This window comes from Mauremys mutica, chromosome 2, assembly GCF_020497125.1.
Source record: "Mauremys mutica isolate MM-2020 ecotype Southern chromosome 2, ASM2049712v1, whole genome shotgun sequence".
Taxonomy (NCBI): Eukaryota; Metazoa; Chordata; order Testudines; family Geoemydidae; genus Mauremys; species Mauremys mutica.
The window spans coordinates 83,234,338-83,249,356 of NC_059073.1; the positions used below are offsets into that span (position 1 = coordinate 83,234,338).

General features: G+C 41.8%; 1 protein-coding gene across 4 annotated transcripts in view; it reads left to right on the top strand.

The window, feature by feature from the left end:
• Nucleotides 1-15,019, top strand: part of OSBPL1A (oxysterol binding protein like 1A) — a 130,723-nt gene that overhangs the window by 100,397 nt on the left and 15,307 nt on the right. For all 4 annotated transcript variants that reach the window (XM_045004759.1, XM_045004761.1, XM_045004760.1 and 1 more), the window contains 7 exons: nt 4,121-4,196; nt 7,424-7,558; nt 8,604-8,701; nt 11,268-11,450; nt 12,252-12,359; nt 12,445-12,534; nt 12,829-12,955. In XM_045004759.1, coding sequence (XP_044860694.1) covers nt 4,121-4,196; nt 7,424-7,558; nt 8,604-8,701; nt 11,268-11,450; nt 12,252-12,359; nt 12,445-12,534; nt 12,829-12,955 — 817 coding nt within the window. The remainder of the gene's footprint in view (nt 1-4,120; nt 4,197-7,423; nt 7,559-8,603; nt 8,702-11,267; nt 11,451-12,251; nt 12,360-12,444; nt 12,535-12,828; nt 12,956-15,019) is intronic.

The window sequence follows — 15,019 nt, forward strand, 5'->3', positions numbered from 1 at the left end:
CCACTATTCTCATGTTTCAGTGCAGAGGCAATTTAACGTGTACATTACAGTCCAGTCCCAACATTGACATGTTTTTAAAGTACCAATCTATAACTGGTCCTTTGGAAATAAGCAAGATCACAATTACTAACAGATGAGCGAAAATGCTATTTTAATGCTTGCCTTAAAAAGTATTATCCCAAGTGCATTAAGAGGTACCTTAGTTACTGGACATCTGCATTTTATATCTAAATCTCAAAGCCCATTGCAGTGCATGGTAATGTAGGAGACTTGATGTCAGGTTCCACCTCTGAACATCAGCTCCTCCCAAACCAAGGAAAGACGAAGGAGTGATGAGTACTAGGGTCAGGCAAAGATGCTGACTGACTATATTGTTTCTTTAAGACCCCTTCCTGATTAACAAAAAAGTATTATTGGTGATCTCTTCTCTACACCTTCCCAGTTACAGATGAAAGTCCTGTAGTGGCAGCTGGAGGGAAGGAGGAAAATGGTAGGTGAAAGTGGAGGTTTCAGAATGGAGACTTGTAATCCCCCTTTGTTGCCTTAGAAACTGGGAAAGAAAAGTTAAAAGACCCTCTGTAAAAATGACAGCTGTATTTGTTTGCTACAGAATATAAATACAATCCATTGGAAAAGTTTAAATGAGAGCCAGTTTTCTCGAAGTACAGGAAACAGTAGCTTGGCTAGTTTCCACAAGTCTTGTTATAAAACTACATTGTCAGAATTGTAAACAAGAGGTGACTAGAGCCTCTAAGCTCCATTATTCATTCTTCAGTCCCCTGATGCTACTCCACTTTCCGCCTACAAATGTCTCTCATTAGACTTTTTGATCACTAGGCTCCCTTTCCATCCCTTAGCTGAATGTCCTGCCCTGTATCCTTTAATGTTTAGTGCTCTTTCTAAAACTGGTACAGCTGTGACCATTTTTGTAACAATTTCTAATTTGCTGTGGCACATGGCTTGAAGAAAGGCTCAGATAGCGAATATATCTTGTATATTGCGTAGTAACATCAGCTCTTTACCTGGCACCTTGGCAACGCTTTGGGATTTGGTGTCTGCAAATATAGTGTTGCAAATCGGTTCCCCCTCAGAGCTCCGCCAATCTAAATTTTGCCTAGAAGAGAACTTTCCATGGGGGAAAAAGTTGTTGTTCAGTGTTTTGATCTCTGTCTTGGGATTCTTGGTCAATGCTAATGCATTTAGCTGCATGACATACCGTATATACTCGTTCATTAGCCTGTTCGTTTATAAGCCAACCCCCCCAAGATGGTTAGGTAAAAAATAGCAAAAACCGTATGACCCTTTCATAAGCCAACTCTATATTTTAGAGGTTGGCAAACTTTGGCTCCCGGCCGTCAGGGTAAGCCGCTGGTGGGTCAGGACGCTTTGTTTACTTGAATCATCTGCAGGCATGGTGCCCCTCAGCTCCCTGTGGCCACGGTTTGCCGTTCCCAGCCAATGGGAGCTGCAGGAAGTGACGCCACTTCCTGTAGCTCCCATTGGCTGGGAACGGTGAACCACGGCCACAGGGAGTTGAGGGGCTCCATGCCTGCAGACACTCCAGGTAAACAAAACAACAGTCTATTAGATATTCAATTCAGTGATTCCATAGAGTTTTTAAAATCATCAAATTTTGGTGTAGACCCATTTATAAACTGACACCCGCTCTTTGACGCATCACTTCTTTTTACCAAAAATATTCAGCTTATGAACAAGTATATACAGTAATTACACCACAACTGAACTACTATTCTGTTCATATTATATAACTGGACCCGTAGGAACACTTGTTTTTTAACACAAAATGCTGTTTAAATGCAGACCACTTGATGCTTATTTTAGAATATATCCCTTAGATGCAGTCTGTCCTCAAAGTGCAAAAACTTAGTTTGGTGATCACCAAACTAACACAAATCTTAGAATGCTTTGAGGAGATGTATGTAGCACCTAATAACCTCTGTTAGCTTCACTTCTCTTAAGTATGCAAGAGGAGAACTGAATTGGGATCTAAAAGGCTTAAACAGATTCATCTTCATAGTTTGACATAACTGTTGGCACTTGTTACTTATCTGATTTCCTTTATATTGGACACCGTTCAGACTAGTATATCTCAGTGGCCTCAATTTTTTTACTATTTTAACTGTTGCTTGCTTTCTGGTTTGCCTTTCAACTTAAGTCTTGCTGGAGATCCTTGAACAAACGTTGCATATCCAACCTGTTAATATTTTTACCAGCCCCATTCTCCAGTGTTACATTTGTTTGCTGTCAAAAGCATTTTGGGTTAAAAGTAGCTTGTTACATCTGCCAGTGAGTTTCCCTGCCATGGTGGGGTTTTTTTTTGTTTTTTTAATGATTAAAAATGTTTTCTTTTCTTCTTTTTTTTTTCCATGGGTCTTTCTCACACGAGAGAGTTTGTCTATGGGGAGACAGTGTAACAGTGTCAAATGCATAAAGTAAACAAGCTGAAAAAATAAATGTGCTGTAACTAAATATTAATCTTGTGTTACCTACTAGTAATGCTTTTCAGACAGAAGTGATTTTTTTGAGGCGTGACCCTTTAAAATCATGCCACTTTCATTGCTGCTAGTTATCCTTTACAGTAGAACAAATATTTTCATTATGCAAAGCTAAAGTTAACTTTCTGAAACTTTCTTGATCTGTTTGCCTTCTATAAATGACTTCTGAAAGGAAATCTGCTTACAGATACTGAAGGTAATCTTCTAGTTTACAATCCTTCTCGTATTTAGTGGGACACTGTCAATATGGGTTGGCCTAATATTTGGCTATCTTTATTTTTCCATATCTGTAGGTCTGTAATTTTTACTCCCTGAAAACATTTTGATCCATTCAAAATTTGTATTGTAGCAACAAAATAAATGTGAGCGCATTATGGAGAAAAGAGCAGACATCACTTTCAAATGTAGCTGATATAATTATAAGCAATGAAGGAAATGGGCTTAATCGTGAAAGATTACTTTCACACACAAGAATGATTTTTTTTTCTTTTTCCCCTGGCTTGGTGGGTAAACAATCCCTTGCCGATTTACACGTTGCTAGCAGCCAGTGATTGCTTTTCAATAAAAGTATCCAAATATTCCTCTCTTAAACCCACCCTCGTATATAAATCGGCAAGGTAAAATATATTCATAGCTTTCTATGCAGAAGTGCTCATTGCTAAATGCTACGTACGATTCACAGATTGTCTCTGTTCCAGTCTATTCTTTAATTAAATACTACAAGTAGATCAAATTTAATTACTTGGTGGACACTGTCCTCTTCTGGACACACACAAAAGCATCAGCAAAGGAAGTGTTTACACTTAGTAGGCTTCAGGATGACCAGTTCACTTCATTTCAGCTTATTGAAGTTTAGAATAGCAGATCTATTAAAATATGTGATTCCTTTCATGTTTGATCCACAAGGAGCTTTCTATTCATTAACACCAATTTCCTCTCTCACTGAACTCCCACACTTCAAAAGGTGAATAAATATTGTTGGATAGTTGTAGCAAATTAGTACAAAACTTAATTTGTTTTCCACCGATTCCTATACACCAGGAATCGGTAGCCTTTGGCACGCGGCCCACCAGGGTAAGCCCCCTGGCGGGCCGGGCCAGTTTGTTTACCTGCTGCGTCTGCAGGTTTGGCCGATTTGCGGCTACCACTGGCCGCGGTTCGCCGCTCCAGGCCAGTGGGGGCTGCAGGAAGCGGTGTGGGCCGAGGGACGTACTGGCCATCCTTCCTGCAGCCCCCATTGGCCTGGAGCAGCGAACCGTGGCCAGTGGGAGCCGCGATCGGCCAAACTTGCGGAAGCGGCAGGTAAACAAACTGGCCCAGCCCGCCAGGGGCTTTCCCTGAACAAGCGGCGGCCCTAGTTTGAGAACCACTGTTCTAGGGGGACTAACTGAAAGTTACCTAACAATTTTTTCATGAAAGCTCCCAAAAGTTACCTGTCATAACATAAAGAACACTTAACTTGTGTCGGCCTGTCTTATCAATAAGTCAATTCTGAGCGCCTTAAAACTAGAATAGTATTAATACATTCTGCAGCCTTTGTTAACAACTGAGATTATTTTGATAAGAGATAAAATAAATGCAGTTTGCTTTTTTCCCCCCCTTAGAACAAGCTTGCCATCTCCAATGTTTTCCAGGAATGACTTCAGTATTTGGAGTATCTTAAGAAAATGTATTGGAATGGTAGGTAAAATATATAAGTTGTGATAAGTTATGGTTGTGGCTATCTCGAAAGAGGACCAAACCCAGAGAAGTCTGGGTTTTTTTGTTTCGTTGTTGTTTTTTAACTTGCTGATTATGCTGTGTTCACAACCGAAAAGACCAAGGGTGACTCCAAGAGCCAATCGATTCAATAGAGCAAAGGCATTTTCTCTTTAGTCCTCCGAGGATCCTGTAACATCCAGAGCTCTCCCCAGTCTCATTTTATACTTGTAGTAGAAAACTTTCCAGATTCACCACAGTACTTCAGATGGGTTAGTGACTAGGTCTGTTTAATCAAATCTGGGAAGCTCAGTGACAGGTCAGCCAGGATCATTCTATTAGATCAAGGTATAACACAAGCCAGTGGTTGGAGATTTAAGTTTGATAAATTTAGACTAGAACTAAGGGCTTGTCTTCACTACCAGGGAGGATTGACACTGCTGGAATCAATGCAGTGGGTGTCAATTTAATGGGTCTAATGAAGACCCACTAAATCGATGGCAGAGTGCTCTCCGGTCGACTCCAGCTCCCAGAGAAGAGTAAAGTAAGTCACAGCACAATGAAGACACTGGGGTAAGTCGACCTAAGCTACATCGACTCCGTCTATGTTATTCACTTACCTGTAGTAGCATGACTGAGGTCAACTTACCCCATAGTGAAGACAAGCCCCAAGTCACAAATATCTAATATACATTCAGAAAAGTTCTTTGGCCTCTGTTATACAAGAAGTCAGACTAGATGATCGCAGTGGTCTCTTCTGCCCTTATCTACTCCAGTTAATGGGTAATTGGGAAGGCTTCTTTTCTTTCCATTATGAAACCCCACCACATAGGCAGGTTCGTCTTGGCCTCAATGATTAGGTTTCACTCTCTAAAGTGCAATGTACCAAACTGAAAGTTACACTGTTGCCTTACTAAGAGAATCTGCATAGCTACAAGTTGAAAGCACTTTCTGGGAGTAAGTTTCCTGTGTATCGGTATTACATTAACTTCAGAAACTTGTTCCCCTCTCGCTGCAATCAGAAAACACACAATATGCAAGAAACCTACTGAAAGTCCACACAGGAGATAAGATTGCTCAGGAATGTTGTTTTGAACTCTAGAGCACATGGACTTTCACAGAAGCTTTTCAACTTAGGAAGCATTATGATTCTTATCAGATAAGTGTGTAACCTGAAAGCTACAAAAAGGGCTGTTGGCAGCAGGTCTAGCTTGCTCTGCAAGGGAGCTCCTCTGTGCTGTGCACAGAAAGACACCTGATAAAGCCTCAGTGTAATCTGGAAGAAGGAACCAGTTAAAATGAAGCCAGTGCTTTTTTAGGCTTGAGCTCTGCTCTGTCAAATTGCTGACAAAGATCATTGAGATATCTGTTTGTCCTGGTCATGGATAGGCAGATTTCTCCCTATTCTGTGTTTCCCAAAGAGTAGGAACACCATATTGGAAATAGGTGTCGTGTTGGGCAATTTCACAAGTGGTGCATGATGCTGAGAGGAAATTGAAGGGCAGGAAAAACTGCATTTGGAGAATAAATGACCATGTACTAAAAAGTTACAACACTAAAGGTTTATATTTAAATCTGTCGAAGTATGGGTCGTCTGACTTTTTTTTACTCTATTCTTTCTATTTTTATTAGACTTAAATACTCTTTGCCAGTTTCTTATCCCCATACTTAATGGGGCCCACTCTTACTTGTGAAACATTGTTTACTATTAAGTCTTATCTAGAATACCAACTTTGAGAGAGAGGGGTTTTAACTTGAATGTTAAGTTTACTATAATAGCAACAGAGCAAAATTGTATTGTATGTTTATAAATTAAATCATTATTTTAAAAAATTTAAAAGCTTGCCTAGTTTAGAAATAAATCGTTAGAACTTGGAATATATTCCTTAGTTATTTGGGCCCAAATTTAAACTAAATTTTTAGGTTTTATTCATTTTCATGCTGACTGCCTCGAAACATGGTTGGGTTTTTTTTCCTCTTTTGCGGAGTTGAAGGTTAGTCATTTCTTAGGCCTTGTCTACACTGCCACTTTACAGCGCTGCAACTTTCTCACTCAGGAGTGTGAAAAAACATACCCCTGAGCACTGCAAGTTTCAGCACTGTAAAGTGGCAGTGTAGACAGTGCACCAGCACTGAGAGCTGCACTCCTTGCACTCGTAGCTATGCTCCTTGGGGTGGCGGGTTTTTACAGTGCTGGGAGAGCTCTCTCCAAGCGCTGGTGCCGCCACTGGTGCTGCCTTAACATTGTTAGTGAAAACATACCCTTAGGTTGCTATTGGAACTGTCTCGGTTTACAAACAAAAAAACCTTCAGATGTTAATTTGCATAGGTTAATTAATATAAAATTTGTTGGCAACTAACAGATTATCTAGCACAACCATTATACTCATCCATTAGTGAAAGTAAACACCTTTCTTCTTGCTGAAGCTTGACTGCATGCTCTCAGAACTGTACTAAGAACGAGTCTTAGATTGTTATTCTACAGTGCTATTGCATTAAAGCAAAGTTAAATAAATCCCTTAATTTTTTTAACCCTATAGCTGAGTTTTATCTAATCATACTAGTCTTCCCAACGGATGTAATGAATGATGTAAAATAAATTGTCTGAACTGGAGATTAAATATTCCAGATTCATTAGGTTGGTCAGCTTTTAAGGCAAGAATGTATAGATTTCTTTCAAGACTTTACATAACTTATTCATATTACACACCAGACCTTATTAGCCTTTTTTGACCTGGATTCTTGTGACAATATTTGATCAAGTATGGTTCATTTCAGAAGCTTACTCCTATCACTTCTCATGCCCGCCCTTCCTTCCTTCCCCCCTCCCAAGGTTGCCTGTTTGACTAATCAGATGGCCAGTACCTGTTCTAAATATAGTGTTTCTGAATCGTGGTGTGCAAAGCCTTTCAAAAGAGAAGTCCTGAGAATCTCCTCTCTTCTGTGTCCACCATCGTCCTAGTCCTCCTCCCCATTAGGGATTTAGATACACTTCTCTTTTTAGCCATCTTTTCACTAATGCAAGGGAGAGGCTTAGCTTGAGAGATGTGGGTCTCTTTCTTTCAGAACTTGCTGGCCAGGTCAAGGGATGTTGCACTGCCACTAGGCTAACCTGACTTATTAGAGAGATAAGCCAATTAAATTCTTGTTACTTAGTTCATTGTGTTTTAATCTGTTCAGTTTTAATACAACTTTCTATCCTGTGTCAGGAGCTGTCCAAGATCACTATGCCTGTTATTTTCAACGAGCCGCTGAGCTTCCTACAGCGACTTACAGAATATATGGAACATACATACCTCATCCACCAGGCCAGTTCACTTTCTGGCACAGTTGAGAGGATGCAGGTACTTTACTCTGTAGTAGTGTCTTAAAATGCTTCTGGTGGTCTGTTTGAACAGGTTGGACTGTGGTACAACTTTCTTTCAGCTAAGGACATAAGAACGGCCATACTGGGTCAGATCAATGATCTGTCTAGCCCATATCCTGTCTCTAACAGTGGCCAGTGCCGCATGCTTCAGAAGGAATGAACAGAATGGCAATTCTGAGGCGTGGTCTACACTGGGGGGGGGGTTCGAACTAAGGTACGCAAGTTCAGCTACGCAAATAGCGTAGCTGAACTCGAAGTACCTTAGTTCGAAGTACTTACCCGTCCTCACGGCGCAGGATCGAAGTCCGCGGCTCCCCCGTCGACTTCGCCACCGCCGTTCGTGGTGGTGGAGTTCCGGAGTCGACGGGAGCGCGTTCGGAGTTCAATATATCGCGTCTAGATGAGACGCGGTATATCGAACTCTGAGAAGTCGATCGCTACCCGCCAACCCGGGCGGGTAGTATGGACGTACCCTGAGTGATCATCCCCTGTCATTCAGTCTCAGCTTCTGCAGTTAGAGGTTTAAGGACACCCAGAGCATGGGGTTTCATCCCTGACCATCTTGGCTATTTCTCTTTTTAACCCTGTTGTACTTCTTGCCTTCACAACATCCACCGGCAATGAGTTCCGAAGGCTGACTATGCATTGCATGAAGAAGTTCCTTACATTTGTGATTAAATCTGCAGCCTGTTAAACATTCTGTTGGAGAGGAGAGATGCTGTAACCTGCTGCACATGGAACTGCTTTGCTAGTTGTGTTAACTAGTGCTGTTCAGTTAACTCAATGTGTATTCAATTTTTAAAGGCTTTAATATTTCTTAGCTTTTTGTAAAAAGCTAATAAGATCTGTTGCACTCTTTCCAAAACTTGCCAGGCCCACCTGGGAGGCAATTTTTATGCCAAAAACAGAACTAATTTAACAGAGAAAGATGAAGTACTCTACTTTGAAGAATTTTATATTTTATTGTATCAAAGGGAAATCCAACAAGGTGAATGATGTATGTTTAATATTCTGTTGAACAGTGTGTAGCTGCATTTGCTGTGTCTGCTGTTGCCTCACAGTGGGAACGCACAGGAAAACCATTCAACCCACTTCTTGGAGAGACGTACGAATTAGTCAGGTAACAAATAGAAACTGCATTTAAGACCAAAGTGTATTTTATGGAATTTGCGGGTTTATGTAAACACATTGTATGGCTTGTGAATTGCTTTGTGTGTTTGAAAATTGGCTGCATTTTAGGAGCAACTGTTACAAGTGCTCACACTGCAGGTTGTCAGCATTTCTGTCTAACTTGCCTGTAAAAATTGCTCTGGGTTGAAAAGTTATGAAAGTGTCTTTTACTTGAAAGCAGCCTTAATATAACCTAAGTGATCAGAAAAATATCAGGGGTTTTTTAGTGTATAAACCTAGGTTTCAGATCTATACTAAACAAAAACTTACCATGTAAACACACATTGCCTGAAAAGAAATTACTGTTGTGCAAATGTCCTTTAAACCAGGGGTCCCCAACCTTTTGAGGACCAGGGACCGGTCGGGAGCGCTCATCCCGCGGCTCAGCCGGACCGCCCGCAGGCGTGCCTGCGGGTGGTCCACCGACTCCGGTGGAACTGCCGCAGGCATGACTGCGGACGGTTCGCTGGTCGCGCGGCTCAGCTGGACCGCCCGCAGGCACGGCTGCGGCAGCTCAACCGGAGCTGGTGGACCTCCCGCAGGCGTGCCTGCGGGCGGTCCAGCTGAGCCGCGCGACCAGCGAACTGTCCGCAGTCATGCCTGCGGGAGGTCTACCGGAGCCCCGGGAGCAGCGGACCTCCCGCAGGCATGACTGCGGAGGGAGCGCTCGTCCCGCGGCTCGGGTAGACCTCCCGCAGGCGTGCCTGCGGGAGGTCCACTGGGTCGGTTCGCGGCCCAGTTTCTAAGAGGCCGCGGTCCGGTACCGGGCCGCTGACCGTGGGTTGGGGACCCCTGCTTTAAACTATTACACAAACTTAGATAATATATACAGATCTCTTTCGTTAAGAACTAAAAAATAATCTAAGCCCCTTCTGGTTTGGGCCACTCTTGCCTGCTTGTTACGTCGGGGTCTCATCAGTCAGATGCACATATGTGGATGCTGCAATATGTAGTCAAAAATTTGTCATTTTAAAATAGTTAAGCCTGTTAGTATTTCTTCTGAACTTGGAGGGAATGAGAGGGAGGGAGAGGGAGAGAGACAGACACACACCCACCCACCCACCCCATGGCATAGCTACAATGGTGCAAGTGGTGCAGTCACACCAGAGCCCTGGAAGTTATGGGGGCCCAACCACTATCAGATGCTGCTGCTGGTGGCAGTAATGAGGCAGGTGGCACTGCCCAAGGTGCTGTTCTGCTGCCCACCCTGCACTGCGGAGTGTCTGGCTGCTAATACCACTGTCCCAAGCTTGTGCAGGAGCCTGACTGCACTTGCCTGGAGGCTGAGTCACGTGGGGTCTATGCACTGTGCTGCAAAGGTGCACAGCTACCCGCACTCAGGCACTGAGCTGCCCCTGCAGGCACTAATGCAGGGCCAGGACACAGAGTACACAGTGCACGTGAGGAGGAGCCCAAGGGAATGGGTGAGGGAGAGGCTGGTGATGGGAACAGGAAGCCAGGAGGAGTGGGGTGGGGTTCAGGGTTGAAGGTGAGGGAGCTGTCAGAGTGGCAGTAGGGACTGGTAGGGGTGTGGGAGCAGAACACCCAGTGGTAGGGAAGAGGAAACAGGCAGCAGCAGGGCACAGGGCTGCGGTGGGGTGAACCTAGGCAATGCAGCACAAAGTGGGGGCAGTGGAGACAAAGCTGCCAGCACAGGAAGAATTGGGGGTGGGGGTCTGAGCTGCAGTGTTAGAGGCACGGGAGCCCTTTTCCTGTGACTTGCTCTCAGCAGAACCCTCCTTGTGTGTATTCTGGTACCAGCACCTAGTACAGTGCAAGGAACAGAAAGCGTGTCTAAAGGCTCCTTGATCCGCTGCTCTAATGGCCATGGGAGGATGATATGCTGGGGATGCTAATATATTTTTCCATTTAAAAACACCTCTCTTGATTCTTCAGAAGCTTTCTTCCTCTAATTCAGATCCTTAAAATTTCCAGACCATGTATTCAGGGTGGGAACAAACATTCCCCATTGCCAACATTCTTCCTTGACTTTTTGGGATTAGGTGTCATAGTAGAAACATCTTGTATTCCTGTAACTTTTTTTATCTTGTTTGCATAACTAGTTTAGGAATTCAGTTTGAAGTTCCTTTCTCCCTCTCTTCCTGAAACTTAGTTTTAAATTAAGCAGAAGCTGTGGGATGGGAGGGCAGGACTGGAGCTATGAGAGAGTTAGAAAGGAGTTGGAGAGCTGAACTGGGGCTGTGTGAGAGCTGGACGGGGTAGATTTCAGAATCAGGAAGAGACCCCCTAACTTATTCTTGCACCAGGGCCTTCTGGGGGCTTGCAGCATCACAGAGAGAGATCTATATTGCAGTGAGTGTTTTTAAACTAATTGGTAGCTTAAATATCTAGATCCATACATAATTGCTATAACTTTTATGCATTCTGAAACATAAAATTAAAGGAAATTCTTTCACTACAGTACCAATTGTATCAGTGAAACTCACTAAATTTGCATTTCAGAGAACTGCGGAGAACAGTGATCCTGAAAACTTTTATTTTTATTTTATTTTTAGAGATGATCTTGGGTTTAGACTCCTTTCAGAACAAGTTAGTCATCACCCACCAATCAGTGCTTTCTATGCTGAAGGCTTGAATAACGATTTTGTGTTTCATGGCTCAATCTATCCTAAACTCAAGTTCTGGGGCAAGAGTGTGGAAGCAGAACCTAAAGGGACTATAACTCTGGAACTTCTTGAGTAAGTTGATCAGATTACTGTATTAGACTTTAGTTTTGAGGTTGTGCAGAATAAAGGCTTATATAATGGTCTCCAGTGCTGCAAGATGACTTTTAATATAGCCACTATTTCATATAGATGAAGCAGACAGTCTTTTTTTATGCAGTTGGCATATTTTCTGCTTTTATGGCTCCTTACAATAATTTATAACACACCCTACTGCCTGTTAACCCTTATTACCCACTTCATTTTTACTGGTCTCATACAGCATGTGTGACCACTTACCGTATGCTTAACAATGTGTCCTGCCTTGTATTTACCTTGGACACTCCAGTTGTCTTTTCCAGACCTGAGGAAATGCTCTGTGAAGCTGAAAAGCTTGTCCCTTCCATTGGAAATTGGTCCAATAAGATATTACCTCACTTATCTTGTCTCTCTCATATCCTAGGACCAAAATGGCTTGAACTTCATTGCAAACAGAATTGTACAGTTCACTGGCACCCCTGAGTTGTATAGGCTTCAGATAATTAAAGCCTTAATCCTGCAAATACTTACGTGTGCTTAACTTTACTACTGTAAGTAGTCCCATTGATTTGCCAGTAGTAGATGCACTGAAGCTGCCATGCTAAGCAGTTAACAAAATCAGGCAGTGTCTCCTATTTTTGCCACACCATGCATGGCTGGTGCATCTTGTTTCCTTAATTTGTTGCCAGTAACAAAGTTCCAGAGCCAGATACTTGCTGTAGAGTCATTCAGGTATATTGTTGAAAGGTGTGATTATGCCAGCAGTTGTTGTCCCTCTTTTTTTTTTTTTTTTTTCAGACACGATGAAGCCTACACATGGACAAATCCTACTTGCTGTGTGCACAATATTATTGTGGGTAAACTTTGGATTGAGCAGTATGGAAATGTAGAAATAACTAATCACAAGTAAGCTGGCATATGACTTGTTAATTTACTACGTTTTTAAAACAAATTATTGAAAAGTAATTTGAGCTAAATGTTTCTTCCTTAGAACTGGCGAGAAGTGTGTATTAAACTTCAAACCATGTGGGCTTTTTGGAAAGGAGTTGCACAAAGTTGAAGGCTACATTCAAGACAAAAGGTAAAAATTCTGTCTTAGTTAGATCTACTGTTCAATAAAATGCTACTTAAATATCTAATACAGATATATGTGGGAACTGTTGGAATTAAATACTGTTATAATATTCTTTGCCAAGGACCTTTTATGTATGTATGTATGAAGGTAACTTGTTAGTAACTGTAATGTATAGTAAGATGGGGTTTCGGTCTTAAATCTGTTCTTAGAATTCTTTTCATAATTTTAAAATCTGAAAACACTAAAACTAACTTCATAACTTGTTTAAGCTCTTCCTAAAATTAGTCCTTTTTCTGACAGCAAAAAGAAAGTTTGTTCACTCTATGGGAAATGGACTGAGTGCTTGTACAGTGTTGACCCTGCTACATTTGAAGCTTACAAAAAAAATGACAAGAAAAATACAGAAGAGAAGAAAAACAGTAAACAGGTATTAGACATGTAAAGAGGTGATGTGTCAAAGGCACAATAGAACACTTAGCAGTCTAAGGTGCCTTTAGGCTTGTTACTGTTTTATACTTTTTCCTTAGACTTTTTCTTAGTAGGAACTTAGTAAGATTCAAAAAGGGTTTGGAAATGTATTATATGGATTAATTATAATAATTCTGGCTATTATCCAAACAGTTTTGGAAGGGTTAAAATCCTTGTGCTTCAGGGTTTAGGCCAATATCTAATTATTAAGGATTAGAATGAAACTTTCATGAGAGCAGATTTCCCCATATCTGCCTACTATTGGGTTCTTTCACCCTCCTCCAGAGTCACCAGGTGGGATAGTGGACTAGAGGGACCATGGGTCTGATCTAGTATGGAAACTCCAACCTGATGCTTTCCAGGCCTGTAAGCAGTATAGATAAGGGTCTGTTTAGAAGGATTTCATAACTTGGAGGAATGTCATATTCTGAAGGTTTTGCAAGGATTTTTACAGTCTGCACTGCCACAGGAAATCTTACTCTTCACGTTTCTGTAACCCATTGTTACTCCTTAACAATTCTTTCAATAGAAAACTGCTTTTTTAAACCAATGACAATGAAGGTTCTTACAATAATTATACATACTTGTATTCATCTTAAATGACTAGAGAAAACATTTTTACTTAAAAATCTGAGAACCCCTCCATGCCACTGAAGATCACCATGCTTGCTTTACTCCTTTGCCTGTTGGAGTCTAACCTTTCTAAAGGCAAGTATGCCTGTGTAGATTTACATTATTGCTGTACAGGAGAGCTCTAAAGCTCGGGGGATTACCACCTTCTCTTTGAGGCTGCATCTCTGAGCCTTTGGGAGGAGGAGGATAAAAGAAAAATATACCCTGCACACTTGTTATCTACTTGTTTGTTTTCCCTTGCAATACTGAAGATTACCCTGAATGAAATACTTCTGTGTACAAAGCTCAAGCTTCAGGTTACTTTTGGCTTCTCATGGGCTTTTAGTTAGTAAAACATACTTGCCTACTTTGCCTTTTCACCATTTAATTCTTAAGAGAATTTTATACACCATTTCACTGAATCTGCTACTCAGAATTTTATTCTATTCTCTATAGCTCAACTTTTGAGTGTCTTTTTCCCTCCACTTTTCCTGACTGGAAGAGGATCTTTGACATCCAGATCAGGTGTCCAGTCTGTCTGATCTTGGGAGCTGGCATAATAACTTAAAATGCAAAATCTGCTGAAGAATGTTAATTATAACCAGAACTGCTTTGAAAATTGGCAAATGAAACTAAACAAAGAATCTAGTGTAACCATGTTTTTTTCGGCCAGCATCTTAGAGCTGTCAGGACTCTGAGAGAAGCAGTCTTTATTTAAATTAAAACAAAAACATGCACAAACAGCAACCTGGAAAGTGCCACTGAGACACCCACACTCGGTTGCTGCCTAACTCTGTAGGTGCCTAAATTCCCTAGGTGCTGAAGTTTCTACTAATAGAGTCCCCTAGACACCTGTGTTTCTGCCAGTGGCATTCACAAAGTCAACTAAGTCCTGATGCTGCCAAGCAGTTCAGTGCCCTATTTCATGTCTAAGACCTGGCAGGGTTGTCAAACTGGGCTTTCCCCCATTATCTCACCTGCAGGACCCAATCCAGTAGGTGTGCGCGGAGCACTCCTAAACCACACACAAGATAGTCAGGAATGAGCATTTTCATGGTGAACCTTGTTATATTCGATAGTTATAGTCTTTCACACACCAAGTGAGTGCCTAAATCACCAGTTTATGGGATATTCTGATGTGGGATTCCATCTCTCCTGTTGAAGCTGTTCCATTTTCTATAAATTGAATATTCGTTGGGCCAGAGAGAGTGACCATATAGGGCACACTCCTGGAAGAAAGGAGATCTGGGTTGCAGTCCTTCCCCAAATCAAGGAGAGTAAAGATTTGAAAACAGGTCTCCCACATCCCAAGTGAGTTTTTCATAACCTTTGGACTACTAGCTAAAATGTAGTAGGGGGGTCTCTACTGGTTTTTTGCAAGAGGACTAACCTTGCTTAGGTCCTAACTCCA